The sequence below is a fragment of the Dreissena polymorpha genome, chromosome 3 (assembly GCF_020536995.1).
Source record: "Dreissena polymorpha isolate Duluth1 chromosome 3, UMN_Dpol_1.0, whole genome shotgun sequence".
Classification (NCBI taxonomy): domain Eukaryota; kingdom Metazoa; phylum Mollusca; class Bivalvia; order Myida; family Dreissenidae; genus Dreissena; species Dreissena polymorpha.
This window is the reverse complement of record NC_068357.1, coordinates 126,132,288-126,156,926: the sequence shown is the minus strand read 5'-3', so window position 1 is coordinate 126,156,926 and position 24,639 is coordinate 126,132,288. Positions and strand designations below refer to the sequence as shown.

Here is a 24,639-nt window from a genome sequence, read left to right as displayed (position 1 = left end):
ATATGTACTTTTAAACTTAATAGCAAAAGCTGATTAAATAAAGCATTATTGCTACCTTCACGGGACATGCCGACGCCGATGCATTTCTGGTAGCGACAATACCGACAGTTATTACGATTTCTCGGGTTGATACCGCAGTCTTTGTCACCTTTGCAGATGTAACTCTGGTTTTCGACCAACCCTCGTCGGAAAAATTTCTAGCAAAAATAAGCAGAAAACAAATTGATAAGAGACATTGAAATACTACAAGATGCGATTTTTTTTAATATAATGGAGATATTATCTTTTATATTTGTGCAAAGAAATGATGTTCATTTAAAAATTGTAACTAAAAACCTTACTGTTTTTACCAATACATGACTGATTTGAATAACCACAAGAACAAGGTAAAAACTCTCATTTAACAAAAGTTTAATATAATTTAACATTGCTTTCTGCTATTCTACTTTACTTTTACAAAGTTTGAACCAAATTGTCAAAATTTCAACCATATCCAAACAAACATTACTGAAGGTATAGCTTCCACGTAATAACCTGCTCATTCTATATTGATCAGCATATACATGTGTGTGCTTGAATTGCTTCCCTTATTCCCAAGTATTAACTGTATACTATGTTTGAACACGTGTTTCTCAATATTTATGGTACCATAACAGAATATATGTTGAAAATTACACAGGATTCTAGTACGGAAACTTATATTAATGTTTTTCAAAGTATTCATGAATAACGGTCAGCAACAGTTTAGTGTTTGCAAGCTATCCACTACCCCTAACGAAGGTAACAGAGGTTACAGGGCACCATAAGGTTACACTGAGCCATATATTGCAAGATTTACATTTAAAAGCTATCCACTACCCTAATCAAAAGTAACAGAGGTAACACTGCAAAATGTGTTTACACAGCACCATACCTTGCATCCCTCGCAGGTGTTCACACCAAAGTGGATGCCGTTTGCAATGTCTCCACAGACCTTACACAGAACCTGTCCTTCAGCTGGCTGGACTGTCTCAGGCTTTTCTATAACCATGAAAACAAGAATTTGTAAAGATTTATATATAATCATTAAACTATAAAGAATTTATTTTTGCCTTATTCAGTTATGAAGTATGCATTTATTTTAGTTTATTAACTGGCAACTTATACAGTTATGAAATGTATACATGCATCAAATCCCGTGGGTCCAATTTTAAGCTTTTGTTTCAAAGGATTGTTTGAATGATACTGAGTCGCCTTCTGAAAAAACTGGGCATAATGCAGTACGCACTGCTAATCAGGGACAACACTTTCTGCCTTAATTGGATTTTTGCTAAGAAGAGGTTTCATTTAAACGAAAAATGTCATAAAAGCGGAAAGTGTTGTCCCTGATAAGCCTGTTCAGACTGCACAGGCTAATCTGGGACGACACTTTACGCACATGCATTTTGCCCAGTTTTCTCATAACAAGACACATACTCATAGCCAGAATTGATTATGATGACGATGATGACGAAGATAATGTTGGTAATGGTGGTGATGATATTGGTGGTGATGATGATAATGATGATGGTGGTGATAATGATGATGAGGATGATGACGATGATGATCATGATGATGATTATGATGAAGAAGATGAAAAAGAATTCTGTTATGATGAGGGGAATCATTCTGCGCATTTATCACATTAAGTGTCTGATAATGAAGATGTAGACCATGAATTAACAAATTGATTCTAAGATCATTATCTTTTCAATATGTTAAAGTTTGTTAAATTGACTACATAGTCTGTATTCTTGTAACCATTATACTGCAGTTTGATAATCAGTCAGGGGATCTTTGGATTGTCGCGAAACATCCTCCATCATTTTGAGTAAAATTTATGGAGATTGGTGTCGCGGTTTTGGCGCGTTAACGTAACACCGCCGTAATGCCGCGCCACTTTATGTAACGTTGTATCATAAACATAAATCATATCCTATTTATTGTGTTATTGTCAGTTAAAGGAACGAACCTGAACACAACGTCTTATTACTTACAAAGTCTTTACATTTTGGTGCCGTGACTATTACACTAGAAGTACGATGAATTTACAGAAGTTACGATCAAATAGAAGAGGTAATAAACGCAAAATCGCTATTTTGCTAGAGAAAATTGAAGAAAAGAAAGAGAATGGAACGCTGATAGAAATCAATTTACTTCTGAAAATGTTGGAGACAAAAATGGAAATGCTAGAGACACTTAACGAAAAAATCTTATCAAACACTGAAACACTAATATTGTGGAAACAGAAATTAACATGATGGATTTACGCATGAAATTAGGCACACTAATCGCCGAGTGTGATCAACGGGATACAAGCATAGGGAGTCAGCAGCCAACATTTCATCCCATAGACACGCAGCGTGGTCGAGGGGATACGGGTTTAGGAGGTCAACAGATGACATTTCATCCCTTAGATGCACAGCATGATCAACGGGATACGAGCATAGGAAGTCAACAGCCGACATTTCATCCCATGGATACGCAGCGTTATCGAGGGGATACAGGTTTAGGAGGTCAACAGACGACATTTCATCCCATAGATGCACAGCGTGATCAAGTGGATATGAGGTTGTACATTCAACAGACAACATTTCATCCCGACGTTACACCAACTACACTGGAGAACAGAAATACACATGCGTTACATAATCCAGTCGATACCATTCATCTGACAGAGTGTGTAGAGTATGACAGGGCCAGCTGTGATCAGATTCAGAGTCCAAACACGCAGACCACAGCACTGGATACAGCTTTAAACAATTCAACTCCAACCACGCAGAATACCGAGCTGCTTGCACCTCCAACCAAGCACATTGTGATACCCACACATCTCAACACGCATCCCGCATCTACACAAGGCATTTTAACAATAACTCACAGTACGCAGCCTGGTGTTGATATGATGGTAATGCCTTCGTTGTCATCCACGACAAGGAGGATCACAACAAGGAGGATCACGACACCTCTCGCCCCAGGACACTTCACCCTGATTCAAGTAGCAACCCAGTGCGCAGTGGGCATGGAACCGACATATCCTAGCAGCGCCGACGGCAACCACAAGCGGCCGCGGAGCTCCTGCGATCCAGTGGGAAACGCATTGAGCAACCAGACAAGCGTCTCCTCTGCAGAGATGAATAGCGAGCGGACAGACGGCGGATTGGAAACTGAGAATATCGCAGTTTTGTGGTTGCCGTCGCCGCAGAGTTTTCAGGGGGCAAGCTCCCAGCCACGTGACACGAGCATGTCCAATTTTAGCTCGTTGTCCGACTTCAAGCACTCGTCCGGCTCCGAGAGCGAAGATCATAAGCCGAACGTGTTGTCCGAGAAGTCAAGTGGAGATAGTCCGACAGTCAGCCAGCTCTAAGGTGACCGCTTCTCACCAAGATTACCGCGGGTCACCACCTGCGCAGCGTAAGCTGTACCACCACCAGAGCGTCGGAGCCGCGCCCGTCGGCTTCGACTTCCGGTACACCACGTGCGCAGATGTCAACATGAGCATGTTCCCGCATGCACAGAGAGCAGCGGTGGAGCAGACGTACGAGGCGGCCGCCAAGTTGCTTTTCATGTGAGTGCAATGGACACACAACCAGGCCAATCGTCAAACTTAATCCGTTAGAAGTGCTATGTGGAAGCGAAACCAAGAGAAAAAAGTGATGAATATTGTGATTAAACATGTGAGAAACAGCGCTATTAACAGTTGATAAACAATGTGCTTAACATGAGATTGATACATATGTGATACAAAGTGAACTTTTTAAGACTTTGCACTCTATTCTGGAGTTTAGGTGATTAATTGCTACTTTGAGAGTAACTGAGATAATTATTTTGACTAATAATTTGTACTTCAAGTATTTTTGTTAGATTAACGTTTTGATCAGAGTCATTGATACATGTTGCTTAATCATTTTGAGGCCCCTAGAATGTCGCAGTTTTGGCGCGTTAACGTAACGCCGCCATAACGCCACCGTAACGCCGCGCCACTTTATGTAACGTTGTTTTAATGTCATATCCTATTTATTATGTTATTGTCAGTTGAATTAAAGGAACGAACCTGAACACAACATCTTATTACTTACAAAGTCATTACATTTAGTGTATTTATTTATTTGTTTGCTAACAATTAATTGAAAATTGTGAATATTAAGTGTTTTCAATGTTATATTTATAAATGTTCTACTCAGATTTGCATAGGGTAATTACTTAATGCTGCATTACTTTTACAAAAAAAATAAAGATTTAATTAGAACTTTTTTCTTGGCAGTTTTTTTCATATGAAATATATACTTTTTTTAGACTGAGATGGGGGCTGTTATGCCAAATTTTAATAAAACAAAACACTAAACTGTCAAAACATATTGAATTGACAATAACCTGATAAGTACTATTGAAAATGATCAATGCATAATTAGATAACAAGAAATGTCCAAGTGCACCTCACAGTCATATTAATATCTCATTACTAATTCATCACATATTCAATTCTATACAAACTCAAGTATATAAAAATATAAACAAATGATTTGTCTATATTGCTAATGACATTAAAAGCACATATTCTCAATTTTGGAATAACCTTTAGGTTACACAATTGTGCCCACTTTTCTAGTTAAAACTGGCTACTAATCAATCAGGAGCAAATCGTTCCTATTTTTCAATAAAATGAAATCAATTTGAGCATGGTTTCCATATTAGAAACAAAATCAATTCTGTAACAACCTTTATTCATATCCAAACAAGTGTGACATTTTTCTGTTTAACCGGTAAGATTTTTCCAAAATCAATCTATCATGGGCATTAAGATTGTGTAGCAAGAAAACTTGTTTCTATATTTTTATTGGATTTATTGAGTTTGTTCAGTTTTGCTCTTTCAATTTAAACCCAGTGTGTTCTAGTTCTTCTTTCAAAATTAATATTAAGGTAGAAGACAAAATTACATACAATTTTTATAACAATCAAAAGGCATAATTATATAACTCCCATTGACAGAAACTCAAAACAAACTTTTTTACCAAAACTCCGTTCAAATGAATCCCCGCTCTGATTAATTATTTTCCAATAGGCCTATTAATATCTCAACATCTATTCACAAACCAATATTTAAAAACCTTTTCAGTGTGCTCGTTTGAATGATGCCAAGATGGTCGTTTATTTCACAGACGCTGTGAATAGTGCCTTCATCAATGCTTGATCGTTGAACGATTTGCAGATTCATTCCGAAACACAATAGCCAAACTGCGAAACTCAACACTTGTATAGAAATCAGCAAGTCAACACTCAGTCCCAGGTTCAAAAGAACTGTTTTGTGTTCTGACAACATGAATTATTAATTTTACCCTCCACAAAGCTTACCGTTGTAAACATAATATTGTCCGATATTTATTAGTTTTGAAGGTCCTATTTGGCTATAGTGTTCAATTTCAATGCACTATTTACATGATCTGATCATGGACCAGCTTTTCAACTAACACAGTAAGATAATAATTTTTATATGATGCAGATTCCAGGAGCTTTGTTGATAAGTTTCAAGGGCAATTTAGTTGATATTCAATGATAATTCCAATAGTTTCAGTGCCCATTAACTAGATATTTAATGATCATACCAATTGTATCAGGGGCCATTTAGCTGATATTCAATGATCATACCATTAGTTTCAGGGCCATTTACTTGATATTCAATGATCATACTAATAGTTTCAGGGGCCATTTAGTTGACATTCATGATCATACCAATAGTTTCAGGGACCAGTTAGTTGATATTCAATGATCATACCAATAGTTTCAGGGATCAGTTAGATGATATTCAATGATCATACCAATTGTTTCAGGAGCCATTTAGTTGATAGTCATTGATCATACCAATAGTTTCAGGGACCAGTTAGTTGATATGCAATGATGATACTAATAGTTTCAGGGACCATTTAGTTGATATTCAATGAACATACCAATGGGTTCAGTGGCCATTTACTTTATTATCACTGATCATACAGACAGTTTCAGGGGACATTTAGTTGATATTCAATGATCATACCAATAGTTACAGGGGTCATTTACTTGATATTCAATGATCATACCATTAGTTTCAGGGACTAGTTAGTTGATATTCAATGATAATACCAATAGTTTCAAGGACCAGTTAGTTGATATTCAATGATCATACTAATAGTTTCAGGGACCATTTAGTTGATATTCAATGATCATACCAATAGTTTCAAGGACCATTTAGTTGATATTCAATGATCATACCATTAGTTTCAGGGACCAGTTAGTTGATATTCAATGATCATACCAATAGTTTCAAGGACCAGTTAGTTGATATTCAATGATCATACTAATAGTTTCAGGGACCAGTTAGTTGATATTCAATGATCATACCAATAGTTTCAGGGACCATTTAGTTGATATTCAATGATCATACCAATAGTTTCAGGGACCAGTTAGTTGATATTCAATGATCAAACCAATAGTTTCAGGGACCATTTAGTTGATATTCAATGATCATACCAATAGTTTCAAGGACCATTTAGTTGATATTCAATGATCAAACCAATAGTTTCAGGGACCATTTAGTTGATAGTCAATGATCATACCAATAGTTTCAGGGACCATTTAGTTGATAGTCAATGATCATACCAATAGTTTCAGGGACCATTTAGTTGATAGTCAATGATCATACCAATAGTTTCAAGGACCATTTAGTTGATGTTCAATGATCATAAATGATCATTAATCAAAAACCTTACATGCTATGAGAGCCTGATTCTGGCTTTTGAAGTAAGATAGGTTTCATGTTATGTTAAGCCTTTTCCACTTAGATACGTATTTCGACGTGTTTGTAGTCCCTTAGAAAATTAAATTTCATTAAAGACCTTTCTTACTAGATTCAAGTTGTTACATAAAGGCTTCATTTCCAACCCTTAGATACTTTTGAGCAGCAAACAGTATAAAGCCTGAACAGACTGAGTTACTTGCAGTCTGTGCTGGTTTTATGCTATTTGCTGCTCACATCAGTGTCTAAAGGTTGGAAAGGGTTAAAACTACAGGCATTTTCTTTTTTTCCTAAGAAATTAGAATGTATTTTAAATGATGATTATTAATGAAACAACAAAACTCAGTCCTTTAGTTATTTAACTTTCTTAACCCTTTGCATGCTGGGAAATTTGTCTTCTGCTAAAATGTTGTCTGCTGAATTTCTAAAATTAGCATTTTCTTCGATTTTTTTCAAAGAATACTATCAGAATAGCAAACAGTTTGGATCCTGATGAGAGGCCACTTTCTGTGGCGTCTCATCTGGATCCAAACTGTTTGCAAAGGCCTTCAAAATTCGGTTCCCGCACTGAAAGGGTTAAATCTAATATAGACCTCCTTTTTGGAATCTGTATTTTTATTACGTCATTTTTCTGTTATTAGCCGATCTGTGAATAATCCTCTTGAAATAACTTGTCAAACATATTGATTATATAACGTGATAAAATATGAAAATCTGCACACACATGGCATTTTCATAACATAACTCATAAGTCAACAGATTCAGATATGGTTTGATTGGCTTTTTCCATATCTCTTATCAATTATAAACAGAAATACACACATAATGACCCAGGCAACTCAAAAATGCTTTCTTTTGTATTTTACGTCTAATGTTTTTTTTACTTTCAGGCCTTTTTTAATTAATTGTTACACAAAATTGTCAAGCCGGAAAAGTCATAATAATATAGCTTGTGATCTTTTGTAAAAACTTTCAACTTAAAATGCAATTTTTTCAAAACAAATTTACTGTACAAAGTTTAAATCATACCAAATTTAACATGCAAGGATCTTTGTCAAAATATTGACATTTTGAGCTGCTCCTTATCAAATTAAACTACATTTTTGTCAAGGCCACCTTAAAACTAGCTTGAATACTCTACATTAACCCTGTTGGCCTACAGAGTGAGTATGGATCGTCAGTACATGTCTTTATTTCAATCAATAGACGGAATAAATAAGAAATAATTTCTTTTAAGATCGCACCCTTCCAGCCAGATTGGATCTTAACTCCAATAAATGTGTTCCACCGTGTTATGTTATGGAAAGGAAAAAAAGTTTTATTTTTAAGATCTTTGTAGTCTATTATCTATTTGCTCCAGCATTATAAATAATATTTGCTCAGCTTTCAAATTAAGTGTTACATATGTAAATATTTGGTATTTTGAACATAAATGAATCAATAAATATTCTTTGCTCCCAATATTGTAAATTAAAATGCATATAATAGCTTGAATGGGTTTGTTTGTTTATTTTCGTTTAAAATGATCAAATATAAGATAACATCTATACAATTTCCCATTTCTCTTTTGATCTTTATATTTAACCTTCTTTATAATGATTACCTTCATTTCAAAGTTATGCCAATATTGACAACTTTTCAGATGTTTGCTAACCTTTCCCAATAATCATTTATCTTTTTTAATCTATATACACCAGTGGTATTAATAGTATTTACTTATCTTTCAAATTTAGTGTTACATATATAAATGAAAACATATTCACATATGAAAACTACAGAAATTATGTAATCTTTTTTGTAACACAGTGTGAGAATCATTTCATAACAAGACTATTGCCAAGCAATATATTTCCCCTTCCGGCTCCACCTTTGTCAGAAATTCCAGCATTGTCAGAATTGTTATATATTTTTTGTTGTTGTCATAGCAACCAGAATTTTTGAAGTAGGAACAAAATGAAATGACGTGCATAATCTCTATATTGCCATCTTTCCATGTTTCAAGTTTCATGAAAAAATATGAAGAACTTTTAAAGTTATCACAGGATCCAAAAAACCACCATTTTCAGCAGTATTTCTAGTCTATTTGTTGCCATAGCAATCAGAATTTTTGACGTAGAAACAAAATGAAATGACGTGCATAATGTCCATATTGCCATCTATCCATGTTTCAATTTTCATTAAAAAATAATGCTGTAACATGAATATCCCCTTGCTTTTAAGTTCACTTATACTGTCATAATGTTTAATTTAAATTTGAACAACATCATGTTCAGTTATTGACTGCACAAACCTTATTCACTCTTATCCCTTCTTTTTTGAAAGCTAAAGTTATCGCAGGATCCAGAAAAGTGTGACAGACTCACAGACTGATGGACACACAGAGCGCAAACCATAAGTCCCCTCCGGTGAAACCGGAAGGGGACAATAATACATGTACAACAACAAATTCTGTTCCTCAAATATCAGTCAGTAAAATGCGTAGGACACTACTATTGCAATTATTTTTTTATGCAGTTGCCATTTGGGAACTCCGTCTCTAATTGATGTTAATTGACATGTAAATCGTCTGATCATTCTTGGGATAAAATGTCTTTTCAATTGCACTAAGCGTACCAACTATGGTGAGGGTTAAAGTGTTAAAATGTCAAATAAATAATTTGAGGGATCTTTTATGGTGAAATTAAACCCAATGCCATACTTAATTATGATGTAGGCAGTGAAATCTGATAAATTATTTAAGAACACTTGAACGCAAAATATAACATTTTGCTCAATAATGGCAGTAAAATTATCGATAAATATTTTTTCCAAAATCAAGTAATCGACAATTAAGGAAAGGCAAGCAAAGAAATCTTTACAATCACTACCATGTTCAATGTATTACAGTGCTGGGTAGCCAAGCAGATTTACTTTATCCAAAAAGAAACGTTTGGTCACATTATTGTATTTGAATAGCAAGACTAAATAAACCCTATACAAAATATCTGTCAATATGACTGAGTTCGGTCATTAGTCATATATATATATATACATGTTCAGGGACAAAGGAATAAAAGTAACATTAATCGCCTTAGTCAATATTAAACCTATATTAAACCTATCCCTGTGCTTTGCATGTCAACTCATTGCAGCCAATACAAGCAGATTAATTTTTGCAAAAAAAATATTATGCAATTGTACATCAGATCTTATTTCAATGGTAAAGTTCTTAAATCTATCATTATTTTGTGAAAACTGTATTAAACCTGTACATATTGCATTCAATACTTTTGGGTAGCAATTTATAATAGTTTTTATAGTGTAGCCGGTATTGTTTTATTGCTTAAAGGGATCTTTTCACGCTTTGGTAAATTGACAAAATTGAAAAAAGTTGTTTCAGATTCGTAAGTTTTCGTTTTAGTTATGATATTTGTGAGGAAACAGTAATACTGAACATTTACCATGGTCTAATATAGCCATAATATGCATCTTTTGACGATTTTAAAACCTAAAAATTATAAAGCGTTGCAACGCGAAACGATTGAATAATTTGGAGAGTTCTGTTTTTGTCGTTAAATTTTGTGAAACTACGAAGATTGCTTATATAAGGTATAAAATACGTGCAATATGTGTACTCGGCGAAATAGCTCAGTAGGCTAAAGCGTTTTTACTTCAGGACTCTGGCAGGACTCCAGGGGTCACTGGTTCGAAACCTGGTCCGGGCTATGTTCTTTTCCTTTTTTTAATTTTATTCTTGATTTTTTACTGGCGCTTTTACGATTCAATGTTTACATTTATCGATATAAAGCATTTAATGAATAAGTTAAAAAATGCCAAAATCTGTGAAAAGGCCCCTTTAAGTTCCTTATAGCATTCTTATTTATATCACACATTTTAAGATCATTAATCCTTTAACTAATGCTGCATAATATTATCAATACCTCTTATCTTTTATCAATTTTATGTACATATATATGTTTTGTACAATGCCATTGAATATAATTATATAAATAGGCGTTTCATCAAATTAGCAAGGTTTCAAAGGTTTATAAGACCAGTTCTAATGTTTAAGGTAGTGCACCTCTAATGATTTCCCGCGATTTCTTCGAAGGTTGAAGAGCCTACTATTAGGTGCCGTAGCCTAGTGGTTAAGGCGATAGACTAGAAATCTTTTGGGATATTCCCGCGCAGGTTCGAATCCTGCCGACGACGTATACTTTTTTGCGACGCGTTTTATTTATTTTCTAACGTAATTTGATTTAATATGGCATATAAGCTATATTTATTGTTAAATATGTTGCAATTTTTATGCACATTTTTCAATTATTAAAATTAAAACAACGTTATGGCGAAATTGGGTGATTTACTGTTGAAAATACGAACCATGCATGTTGCATTTTTATTTTTATTTCAAAAAGTAAACGGTAAATCTGTCTAGTTCTTGGTATTTTTGCTGTATATAGTGTTTCTATAAAAACTAAGTTTAAAATATGACTTAAATGATACTATTTTGAATTTTATGACACTTTGTTTTTAACCGACCCAATTTTTACTTGGCTGAAATCACTTACATTTCATTATGCTCTTCCATAGATAAAAATTTGTAAAAAATAAATGTCTGTAAAAGAATACTTATTTCATCTTGTTTAAACACCTTTACAGCATCTGTACACACCAACTGCATGCCCATATTTGGAAATTTGAATGAATTATGGAACTTTTATATACCCCATGGGTGAAAATAAACTGGACAAAAGCCGAGCGTGGGGGTGGTTTTGAAAAAATCGGTATATTTTTATAAAAAGCATGGAAAGCCTACCTACAAATTTGCATGTAGTTCAGTGAAATGATGCTGATTAAGAAAATAATTAATTAGATTATATTTGGATATGTGCCCATTAGAGGTGCACTACCTTAAAACACTGTTATTCAACAGCATTACAATGATGTAGTACTGACATTATTGCATGACACATTTAGTTTGAGCATCCCAATTCACAAAATATGAAGCCTTAATTTCAAAGCCATATCAGTCTTCAGGACATTAAATTTAAACCTTTCCCACTTAGATATGTATTTTAAAGCATGTGCACTCCCTTAGAAAGTAACATTTTATTAAATACCTTCCTTACTAAATTCAAGTTTTAAAGGCTTCATGTCAAACCCTTAGATACTGATGAGCAGCAAACTGCATAAAACCTGAACAGACTGCAAGTTACTTGCAGGCTGTTCTGGTTTTATGCTGTTTGCACATAGCCATTTTCACTTTGCTTCTGAGTAGGAAAGGGTTAAAAGGGATCACATACATTTAAGAATGATGTCATTATGCTAAACATATTTGGAGGCATGATACACATTTCAAACTCGACAAAGGTTACAGACATATGTAATATGGCACAGACAAAACTGTTTCAAAAATAATTTTGAGATCTATTTGAAAGCAACTTTGAATACTATGCCAAAATCTGGACATGGGAAGCCATGTACATGTACATTGCAAAACTGCATCAAAATTCTTGACATAATGGGAAGACATGCACATTTCAAAGCTAAGTACAAATCCATGAGATGTTGGTTAGCAATGTTCATTAATTGAGCAATCTTAAAAAATTCCACCTATTGAACAGAATGGAGGTCTCAAAAAATGTAAACATATAAGAACACTGCACTATAAGAAAGAAAAATAGCGCATTATTTTTTTAAACTTAATAGTACCTTTAACTTTTCATGTTGACCTTCTTGGTTGGAAACCCCTTCAGAGTTGACCGACTTTGTTACAAACCACAACAGAGTTGACCTACTTTGTTACAAACCCCTACAGAGTTTACTTACTTTGTTACAAACCCCTACAGAGTTGACTTACTTTGTTGCCAACCCTTACAGAGTTGAACTACTTTGTAACAAACCGCTACAGAGTTGACTTACTTTGTTACAAACCCCTACAAAGCTGAACTACTTTGTTACAAACCCTTACAGAGGTGACCTACTTTGTTACAAACCCCTACAGAGTTGACCTTCTTTGTTACAAACCCCTACATAGTTGACCTACTTTGTTACAAACCACAACAGAGTTGACCTACTTTGTTACAAACCCCTACAGAGTAGACTTTCTTTGTTAAAAACCCCTACAGAGTTGACTTATTTTGTTACAAACCCCTACAGAGTTGAACTACTTTGTTACAAACCCCTACAGAGTTGACTTACTTTGTTACAAACCCCTACAAAGTTGACCTACTTTGCAGAAAAACCTTACAGAGATGAACTACTTTTTAGCAAACCCCTACAGAGTTGACCTCCTTGGTTAGAACCCCCTACCATTTTTGACCTACACAGTTGACCTACTTTAAAGTGTTACAAACCTCTACAGAGTTGACCTACTTTGTTACAAACCCCTACAGAGTTGACCTTCTTTGTTACAAACCCCCACAGAGTAGACCTACTTCGTTACAAATCCCCTACAGAGTTGACCTTCTTTGTAACAAACCCCTAAAGAGTTGACCTACTTTGTTACAAACCCCTACAGAGAGACTTTTTTAGAATAGAGACAATTACATGTGGGGTTCCAACCTTACAGCATGTTAAGAGTTGATTGTGTAACAGTTGTATCGGCTTAACCTTCCTACATCAGATACCTTTAAGTGACACTCTACCTTCAAAAATTTACAATTTTTTGTCAAATGGCCAAAGGCCTAGGCTGACTAACGTTGGAATTCCTGACTTCCTTCTAACAGATGAGCAGTGATCCATTGCAATTATTTGAACTTGATCATAACTTCATTAGAGATTGCCTTATTATGTTACAATGATTAATATTTTAAAGTCAAATTGTAATAAAATATATTCTGACACTCTGTAACACAAACCTGCCAGGTCATAATGCATACTCCATGCAGTGGAAAAGTGTTTCTATTTCTTAAAAGCTCACAGCATATCCCCGAAAATTTTTATGATAAAGTAGAAACAAATATAATTGCAAATTGCTATAAACACAAAGTTATGTAACAATTTTAAGAACTTTTCACAATGATGGTCATAAATGGTAAATAAATGCCCTATCAAATAAAAACGTATTTGCAAACTAATTGTTATTATTTGGCAACTTTCAAACATTAAGATTTTTAATACATTGACTCTAATGCAAATATTATTAGCTCTTGCAGATTTACATAGAAAGAGCAATAAATGAAAACAATAGAAAATAGTATTCAAGACTGCTGATTTTCAGTGCGTTTTTTTTTCGGATTATAAAAAGCCCAGTAGTTAAAACCACAAAGATTTTATTTCAATCGCACACACAAAATCAAGCTCAATGAACAAATAACCACAAAGGCAAGAAAGGCTCAAATGTTCTGCTTATCTGGCACACACCAATCCAGCAAGAGTTAAACGAGTCAGTTTGAAAAAGTACACGATCAGAGGGGGATTTCTGGGTATCAAAATGAATAGGAGTGATAAAGCAGGCCAAATCATGCCTAAGCTGTTTGTGCGTCAATGTTTCCGAGACCTTAAAAAACCCATTGAAAGTATGGGTTTTCAACAACATCTCCTCTGTTGCCTTGAAACTTGTCCGCTATGTGTACATGTTTTCTAATGTGAAATAGTTATTTTTAAATTCCCCATGCCTCCTACGTAACGTACAATGAAGCAAGTTGCAACAATGAAATATTTGCCAGCTATGGTCCAAGGCGTATTTTATTTGAACAAAATTTGTAGACAAACACAATTGATGTTTTATTCCAAACATTAAATCTTTGGGGTTGTGGTTTCAGAAGAACACATTTTTGTAATAAGTGTATATAAACTTATTGACTCCTTCTATTTGGCCATTTTTCGAGCTCAGGGTCATGATTTAATGAAACTAAATACAGGGAAAATATCAAATGTTTCATACCAAATATAACACATCTAAATGTTGAAGATTCAATGATGTATATTTTTCATTTTTTGTAACAAAAATAATGCAACAGCCTTACATGTGTGAAGGTTTTGGGTTGAATATTGTAGGATAACATCTACAACAGGCTGATCAGGGATAACACTTTCCACTTTTGTGGAATTTTTGGTTTTATATAAAGTCTCTTAATAAAAATCAAGTTTGGGAGGAAAGCGTCTTTCCTGATAAGCCTGTGCAGACTGCACAGGCTAATCTGGGACCACACTTAACCCGCATGATTTAAGCCCAGTTTTCCAAGAACAAGACTCCATTTATGTTTGATATTTTCTTAAAGTATTATAACTGCCAGCATCATTACAACAACAATACTATCAATAAGCAAGTTGTTGCTTTTTTTCGAAATCATGGCAACATATCATTAAAAGCTTCTCAACATTAGCTTCTGGACCAATAAAAAGCAATGACAGTCTTATTTTTCATAAACTATGTTAGTATGGAATTTTATATGAAGAAAGCCACAAATCTAAATAAACCTTAGTCTATGAGTAACCAAATGCAGTTTCCTCATTTAATATTTTGCTCGTACCTTTGCGGCACATTCCGGCCATGAGGCACCTCTGGTAGCGGCAGTATTGGCAACGAATACGGCCTTGTTTCACGATATCACAGTTCCCGCTGCATTGGCACGTGAACGTTGGCTCCCCATCCTTTGTACATCGAATGTAGAAACTCTGGAAATAAGAAAGGACAAAGTAAACAACAGTGCCTTATCCCTTTACCACTACAATACATACTTTGCACATTAAAATTGTGCAGTGCCTAATTAATTCAAATTAAATTGAAGACCAGTTTTACAAGATTCAAGTTTTAAAGGCTTGATTTCCAACCATCAATCATTTGAAATAACGTTCCCAAATGATGCAGTCATTACCGAAAAGTGTTAACCAAGTCACCATTGTTCTGCTGATTAAAAATGTGTCAATAATGTAATTCATCACAACTCTTATTAAATATTTCCTCTTTTATACATTTTTCATATTGTGTTCCTAAGTAACACAAAATCGTTTATTTATAATTTTCGATTCTACATCGTCTGGTGACATTTTTCCAAAAGAAATTAACCTTCTCTGCAATGTCAGTTTTCAGGCTATTTATAGAATGCAAATCTTGAAATTGGAATAGCCAATCAGAATACACGGCTCAACAAGAACCCTACTTTCAAGATGGTGGTTTGAAACTATCAACGCAATCGATTATTTACTGTTTTTACAGATGATTAACATTTGAAAAAAAAAAAAAAAAAGTTAATAATTATGTTTATAATGATTCTTTGTCATATTTTTTATAAAATATTGATAATGTAACAACTTTAGGAAAATTAGGCACAAATCAACAAGCCTATTAGCATACTCATGATGAGAAGCAAACAGCACAAAACATGAACAGACTGTAAGTTTTGTGCAGGCTGTTCTGGTTTCTGGTTGTATGCTGGTTGCACATAGCATATCTGGTTGTATGCTGGTTGCACATAGCATATCTGGTTGTATGCTGGTTGCACATAGCAACTGCTTCTGAGCGGGATATGAGTGAATTGTTACAAAATCTTTTCTGTCAAAAAAGGTATTTCATGCCACCTATAAAATTTGTAAATAAACATTAACAATAATAAAAACAGGTAATGTAACTTTAAGTGATTAGGTGTAATGGCTTTCAAATGGGCGTAAATAAACTTATCGAACATTGGCTTCTACAGCTAGATGCTGATGAATACTGTCTTGGAGAAGTCATGAAAAACAGTTATGGCAAAAAAGAGATATATATTTACAATATAAATAACTCAAATTTAAAAGGTTGGAATAAAAATCAGAATTGTAAAAAATAATAATCTGTAAAGTCATTTCATGAGCCTTATGAAGATAATTGACCCATGTTTAAGATAGATTTACAAAGAAGATTATTACTGACATCATAAAAACTCCTCTGTAATTGGGAAATTAACCAGTACGGTAATACTCGGGAATCTACTTCTACAAAAACATAGGCACATTTCTTACTAATTTAATAAATAATTTCTCTGTACTTTTTTTTATAAAAAAACAGTGGATGAATTTCCTGGAAATGTAATTAAAATACATTTAAAGTATACATACATGTATTTATTTCATGATAAGACATCAAATGCACTTCAGTTAATAAATGCAGGAAAAAAAAACATTTAGTGTATTTTTTCCTATTTTTTTTTCAATTGTATTGAATGCACAATAAATTTGGTTTAATGCGCATTAACTTCATTTTTTTTAGAAGCTAGTGATGACTGCAAGTCTTAATGTACTCTACCAATTGTTATTTGAAAGCCAGTAAGGGACTTTCAAACATTCCAGTCCTTTGATTATATAACTGTGACGCCATATTATAGCAGGATGACATACAAATTTCTCAAGTTAATACGCCAACAGTATTCAATCAGATAACATTAAGAAACAAATAAACCTTGAAAATGGATTCTTAAGTGCAAGGCCATTTTGAAATGGATAATGGAGCTACCATATAGATGGGCGTGTAACACTAATTACAACTTTGATGAAAGATTTGTTCGATAATATTGACAGTACAATTTATGTATACCAATATAAATTTTGTGGTTAACCTGATATATTAATTCAGCATTACCTCTACGTCACAGTGGTTTGAATGATTTGTGACCTAAAATTATAATAAATGTGCTCCATTTATGTATGATTTTATTCCAAAGTCATTATGACAGATTTTCAATGTTGACACTTTCATGAACAAAGAAATTGAAGGAGGAAGATGACAATTATGTTTATCATGGCAGTATCCATGGAAACAGTGTAAACAAAAAACAACAAGAAGGTCAAAGTTGTAATACTGATAAAGCAAATTAAAAAGAATGTACTCTATAACATGAGATAACAATAAATGCTATTTGAATGAACACTGCACAAATATATAACCCAGATTTTAACTTCCTTTAGATATTGTCAAGATAAACATTCTAAGCAAGTTGTATCAATATTGAGTCATACATAAGTCCTTTAGCATGATACCAAGGCTTTTCTTGGAGTTGACCTCTAGTGACCTAGTTTTGTCAACACACATGACTTTGATTTGACTCTTTCAGTGCTGGAACTGAATTTTGAAGGCCTTTGCTAACAGTTTGGATCCAGATGAGACGCCACAGAACATGGCGTCTCATCAGGATCCAAACTGTTTGCTATTCTGATAGTATTCGTCGAAAAAAATCAAAGAAAATGCTAATTTTAGAAATTCAGCAGACGACATTTTAGCAGATGACAAATTTCCCAGCATGCAAAGGGTTAAACTTGGCCTAGATATGGTAAAGATAATAATTCTGAGCAGGTTCCATCAAGAAAGAGACATACATTTGGCTTCGTGAATTGCAATAATGCTTTCCTAAGATTTGACCGGCGGATTTAGTTTTTGAAGCAGGTGACCTAGATTCAATCCTGGTTGATATTGTTACGATTAACAATATGACCAAGTTTTATAAAGATTGAGTCATACATGTATCTTTTAGAATGATAACAAGATTTGACCTTGTGACAAGGTTTTTGAGCATATATAATATTCAAACTTGGCCTATATATTGTAAAGATAAAAAAAAGAAGAATAAGTTTTGATAAGATTGAATCATTAATGTGTTTTCTATATTGTTATTACATAATTTTTATATTGTGACCTTCTTTTTTAACTCTTTCAGTGCGGGAACCGAATTTTGAAGGCCTTTGCAAACAGTTTGGATCCAGATGAGACGCCACAAAACATGGCGTCTCATAAGGATCCAAACTGTTTGCTATTCTGATAGTATTCTTCGAAAAAAATCAAAGAAAATGCTAATTTTAGAAATTCAGCAGACGACATTTTAGCAGATGACAAATTTCCCAGCATGCAAAGGGTTAAACTTGGCCTAGATATGGTAAAGATAATAATTCTGAGCAGGTTCCATCAAGAAAGAGACATACATTTGGCTTCTTGAATTGCAATAATGCTTTCCTAAGATTTGACCGGCGGATTTAGTTTTTGAAGCAGGTGACCTAGATTCAATCCTGGTTGATATTGTTACGATTAACAATATGACCAAGTTTTATAAAGATTGAGTCATACATGTATCTTTTAGAATGATAACAAGATTTGACCTTGTGACCAGGTTTTTGAGCATATATAATATTCAAACTTGGCCTATATATTGTAAAGATAAAAAAAGAAGAATAAATTTTGACAAGATTGAATCATTAATGTGTTTTCTATATTGTTATTACATAATTTTGAAATTGTGACCTTTTTTTAGGCCCTGCGATTCAAACTTGGCTTTGATAATGTCAAGAAAAATAATCTGACCAAAGTCATCAAAATTGGATCAGAAATAAGGCTACTTACATGGTTAAAAGGTTTTTCTAAGATTTGACAAGTTGACCTAGTTTTTTAATGCACTTTAACCCGATTAACCCTTTAAGCGCTGGAACGGAATTTTGAAGGCCTTTGCAAACAGTTTGGATCCAGATGAGACGCCACAGAATGTGGCATCTCATCAGGATCCAAACTCTTTGCTATTCTAATAGTATGCTTTGAAAAAAATCGAAGAAATGGCTAATTTTAGAAAATCAGCAGACGACATTTTAGCAGACGACAAATTACCCAGCATGCAAAGGGTTAAAACTTTGCTTTGATATTGTCAAGATTAACAGTCTGACCAAGTTTCCTGAAACCAGGCAAAGACTGACTTTTTGATGAAGTGGGCTTAAAATACAATCATGTACTTTTTCTAAACACAAATGAGGAATTTTGTTGGCGACAGAATGTAATAAATGCTTTAATCATTTCAGTATGCAATGTTTTAAGGTCTTGTGACATTTTGAAACACAATTTGTTACGGTGTATACTGATTTATTGACAAAGCATTTCCATCTTACCATAGGAAAATGTTTTTCTTATCAGCAAAAATTGTAACCCCGGAATGTTTATCTAATAATCCAGTTTGTGGTCTACCCATATAAAGTTTCTTGAAGTTGTATCGCAACAGTTTTAATTCTTTCAGTGCTGGAACTAATTTTGAAGGCCTTTGCAAACAGTTTGGATCCAGATCAGACGCCACAAAATGTGGCGTCTCATCAGGATCCAAACTGTTTGCTATTCTGATAATATTCTTTGAAAAAAATCGAAAAAAATGCTAAATTTGGAAATTCAGCAGACAACATTTTAGCAGACGACAAATTTCACCGCATGCAAAGGGTTAATTCTTTTAATGAAGAAAAAGCCTTATAAAATACTAAGAGTGCAAATGTTTTCGAATGAATAACAAATTGTCATACAAATTATTTACCATAATCTGTCAAATATGATTATTTTTTAAAAAGTCAGTTTTTCATAAGAATAATGTTTTATTTAAAGGGGCCTTTTCACAGATTTTGGCATTTTTTAACTTATTCATTAAATGCTTTATATTGATAAATGTAAACATTGGATCGTAAAAGCTCCAGTAAAAAATCAAGAATAAAATTAAAAAAAGGAAAAGAACATTGCCCGGAGCAGGTTTCGAACCAGTGACCCCTGGAGTCCTGCCAGAGTCCTGAAGTAAAAACGCTTTAGCCTACTGAGCTATTCCGCCGAGTACACATACTTGACGTATTTTATACCTTATATAAGCAATCTTCGTAGATTCACAAAATTTAACGACAAAAACAGAACTCTCCAAATTATTCAATCGTTTCGCGTTGCAACGCTTTATAATTTTTAGGTTTTAAAATCGTTAAAAGATGCATATAATGGCTATATTAGACCATGGTAAATGTTCAGTATTACTGTTTCCTCACAAATATCATAACTAAAACGAAAATGTGCGAATCTGAAACAACTTTTTTCAATTTTGTCAATTTACCAAAGCGTGAAAAGATCCCTTTAATGCTTTCCGGTGGTTTATAGAGAAATATCAGTGAATTAAAACTGATAATTTCACTGTTTCAAACAGTGAAAATTATCAGTGAGAATTATCAATAATTTTCATTGTTTACTGTGAAATGACGTCATATTTTGACGAAATGACGTCATTATCCCAGCAAAATTCGTTAGCTAAACTCTTGAACAATGTATATAAACTGTAAAAAATGCATTAAATAAAAAGAAAATTTGTTGGATTCGGTGGATTATCGATTTTAATTCACTCGTGATCATAGAAAATATATATTTTCACTCGTGGCTGCGCCACTCGTGAAAATATTATTTTCTATGATCACTCGTGAATTAAAATCGATAATCCACCGGATCCAACAAATATCCTCTATATGTATAATAAATGGAAATTATTGATATGTGAGAAAAAAGAATGAAGACAAAAGTCATAGAGTCTGAGTAACTTATTTCTGCCCATGAAAAAAATAAAAGAGGAAAATGGTTTGTTTGTATAAAAAGTATAAATTAAGGTAACAGTGTGAATGAGGCACTTTTCATATACAATGATGGTAACTTAAAGAGCCAATTCACTGTTTTGATACATTATATCTATTAAATCAGAATCATGCATTATTACTCAATTTGTTATCTTAACAACGGATCTATCCAACCCATAATTTTCTCCTTAAATTATTAACCACACACAAAATCTACAATTAAAGCTATTTATGTACTCGTTGCAATAAAAATAAAAAATGCTCAAAAGGTACATTTTTTGATAATCATCTTTAACATTCATAAAGCGTCAGTTAAATTTAAATTTAATTTTTTTAAACATAATACTTTCTGTAAAAATGCACAGTAAACCGGCTCCACCATTGTCAGAAATTCCACCAGTGTCAGAAAAAAAATCTTTTTTTTATATATTTGTTGTCATAGCAACCAGAATGTTTGACGTAGGAACAAAATGAAATGATGTGCATAATGTCCATATTGCCATCTATCCATATTTCAAGTTTCATGAAAAAATATTAAGAACTTTTAAAGTTATCGCAGGATCCAGAAAAAAACACCATTTTCAGCAGTATTTCTAGTCTATTTGTTGCCATAGCAACCAGAATTTTTGACGTAGAAACCAAATGAAATGACGTGCATAATGTCCATATTGCCATCTATCCATGTTTCAAGTTTCATGAAAAAATATTACCCGTCTGTAGATCTGCCATAGTCATTAGCACTTTTCTATGGAATTCCATAGAAAATATTATGGAATTCTACGGAAATCGATGGAATCCATGGAATTTGATGGAATTCCATCCACTTGCCAATTTTCCATCTGAAGCTGTTATGGAATTCCACGGAATCTCAACTAAAATTCCATGCATTTCCACGGAATGTATGGAAAACATCATGGAAAGTTGGACTTAGCCATTTTAATCAACGGAAATCGTTATGGAAAATAACTTATACATTTTTTGGGATGGAAATCAATGGAAAATAACTTAGAAAATTTTCGCTGGTTGTCTGAAATGTATTTGTAGTTTAATACATATATGAATTTATTTGCATCATGTATTTTGTATTTAAAAGAAAATGCAATAAAGATAATTATAAATTTGTTCTAGAAATTGGAACAGTTCTGGAACTGTTCCATAGAACAGTTCTGGAACTGTTCCATATTTGTGTTCTAAAACGTATGTTCTGGAATTGTTCCAAAACAGTTTTTTTAGAATAAATCCAGACCATTTGTGGAAAATGGTTTAGGACTGAAACTGTTCCAATAATTTCAAGAACCTTTTTAGAACATTTCAAGGACAAAATATGGTCAAGAAATTTCTAAAAATGTTTTAAAATGTAGTTCTAGAACACATCTAGAATGCTTTAAGAACCAGTAAGTTCTACAAAAGTTCTAATGGGGAATAAGAACACATAAAGAACACCTTACACTTACAAATAGCCAAATAGACTTCATAGTAGCGACAGCAGCAGCAGTAGTAGTAGTAGTAGTAGTTGTAGATGTAGTAGCTGTATTAGTAGTAGAAGTTGTTGTTGTTGTAGTAGGTGTTGTTGTTGTAGTAATTGATGTAGTAGCAGTAGTGTTTTTTATATCAGTAGAGGTTGTGGTGGTAGTAGAAGTAGTAGAAGTAGTAGCATTAACAGTTTCTGTAGCAATAGTAGTAGCAATAGAAGTAGCAGTAGTAGCAGTTGTTGCAGTAGTAGCAGTTGTTGCTGCTGCTGTTGCTGCTGTTGTTGTTGCTGCTGTTGTTGCTGCTGTTGCTGTTGTTGTTGCTGCTGTTATTGTTGCTGTTGTTGTTTGTGGTGGTGTTGTTGATGCTGTAGTAATTAAAGTAGTAGTTCTGCAAAAGTAGGAGTAGTTGTTACTTTCAAAGCAATTTATACAAGTTTAAATTCCTTAACCCTGTCCATGTGGTATACACACTGTTTTTTCTCAAACTCAGCCAGTCCAGGTTGTCAATCTATCTGATAAGCCCAGCTTGTGCAGTGAGTCAGATGTTGGGTATGTTTGCTGCAAATCTATTGGTTATAAGATATAACAGCCTTTTCTAATTGGCTGAATTCAAATACAGAAAGTTTACCTGTTGGATTGAAACATGAAACATGGTGGAAAATGTACTGGTTTAACTTGTTAAAATAAAGTTAAAGAAATTTAACAAACAGAAGAGTTCATTAGTTTTTCCATTAAAAACACTTTCTTAAAATACTTATGTATTTATATCATTTGGAAAGTGACATGAAATATTGTTAAAGAGTGATGCCTACAGTGTTTGAGCAGTCTGTCTAGGAATAGAACAACAACTGAAGGTTTGTGATTTTTATTATTTCTAAATATTCCTTTAAATTTAATCTTCTTATGACATTATTGTAGACCTTTTATGTGATATTTGAGGTTTTAGTATGACAAATATTAGTTTAAAAGCAGCTGTCACCCAAATTTTCACTTAGTGGAGTTTGCAGGGTGAAAAAGGAAGTAATAAGACCTATGTGGAGAAATTAATAACGTTGAATGTAGTATCAGAATTTTATCATGCAAGGTTATAGAACTGAGGCTAAGGAAGTTTTGTACTGTGCATGTTGAGCACTCAATGCTCATTAATGGTGTTAATGTTTATTATTATCCCTCGTCCGTAGCCATATCTTGGAAGTGCTTTGGCAGATTTCACTGAAACTTGGTGTGAGTATGTATATGGATAAGAGGATGATGCATGCCAAATGGCATTGTACACCATTAGTTTATAACAGAGTTATGGCCCTTTGTATCTTGAAAAATGCTTTTTTGTGTGTCCAAGGCCATATCCTGGAAGTATTTTGGCGGATTTCATTGAAACCTGGTTCGAGTATATATATGGATAAGAGGATGATGCACGCCAAATGGCATTGTACGCCATCTGTTAAAAACGGGGTTATGGCCCTTTGTATCTTTAAAAAAATGCTTGTTTGAGTGTCAAATATAATACTTATGTGTCCAGAAGCATATTGGCGGGGGATATCAATTCAACATATTTGCTTGTAAATAAAAAATTAAACCAATAGAATTGGTTTTTAGGTATCTGAGTGTGCATTTTCATACCAATAGAATTACACATCATTCTAATTATAGCAATAATAAATTTGTACTAATCATACCAACAAATTAAGTTATGCTTAGTGCTTTGCGATGTATTCACTTCGTTTTTAGTTCTCTTTCTAAAGACCATTTAACAACTTAATATTTAAAACATTTCATGAATTACGTTCCCTATACATTTTCATTATGTGCTTTAATTACCATTGACCAGTTGATGGAAGATACTGCAGAGTTTGGCAGGGAAATAATCCAACAGCAAAGCGGCTCTTTAAGCGCATTTACCTAGAGGACTTACAGGGCCACAAATTCATGGTAAATATTGTCATGCCCTGGGCTAGATAAGTTATTTAATGTTAATCACCTGAAAGTATTTTGTCTTTTTGGAATTCAATATATTGGTCTAAGTCAGTTACACTTTTCTGGATCCTGTGATAACTTTAAAAGTTCTAAGTATTTTTTCATGAA

At 33.6% G+C, this 24,639-nt stretch overlaps 1 protein-coding gene across 1 annotated transcript in view; it reads right to left on the bottom strand.

The window, feature by feature from the left end:
- Window positions 1-24,639, bottom strand: part of LOC127872573 (uncharacterized) — a 213,304-nt gene that overhangs the window by 173,992 nt on the left and 14,673 nt on the right. The window contains exons 5-7 of the mRNA XM_052415899.1: window positions 15,247-15,391; window positions 914-1,020; window positions 56-197 (exon numbers count right to left, since the gene is read on the bottom strand). Coding sequence (XP_052271859.1) covers window positions 56-197; window positions 914-1,020; window positions 15,247-15,391 — 394 coding nt within the window. The remainder of the gene's footprint in view (window positions 1-55; window positions 198-913; window positions 1,021-15,246; window positions 15,392-24,639) is intronic.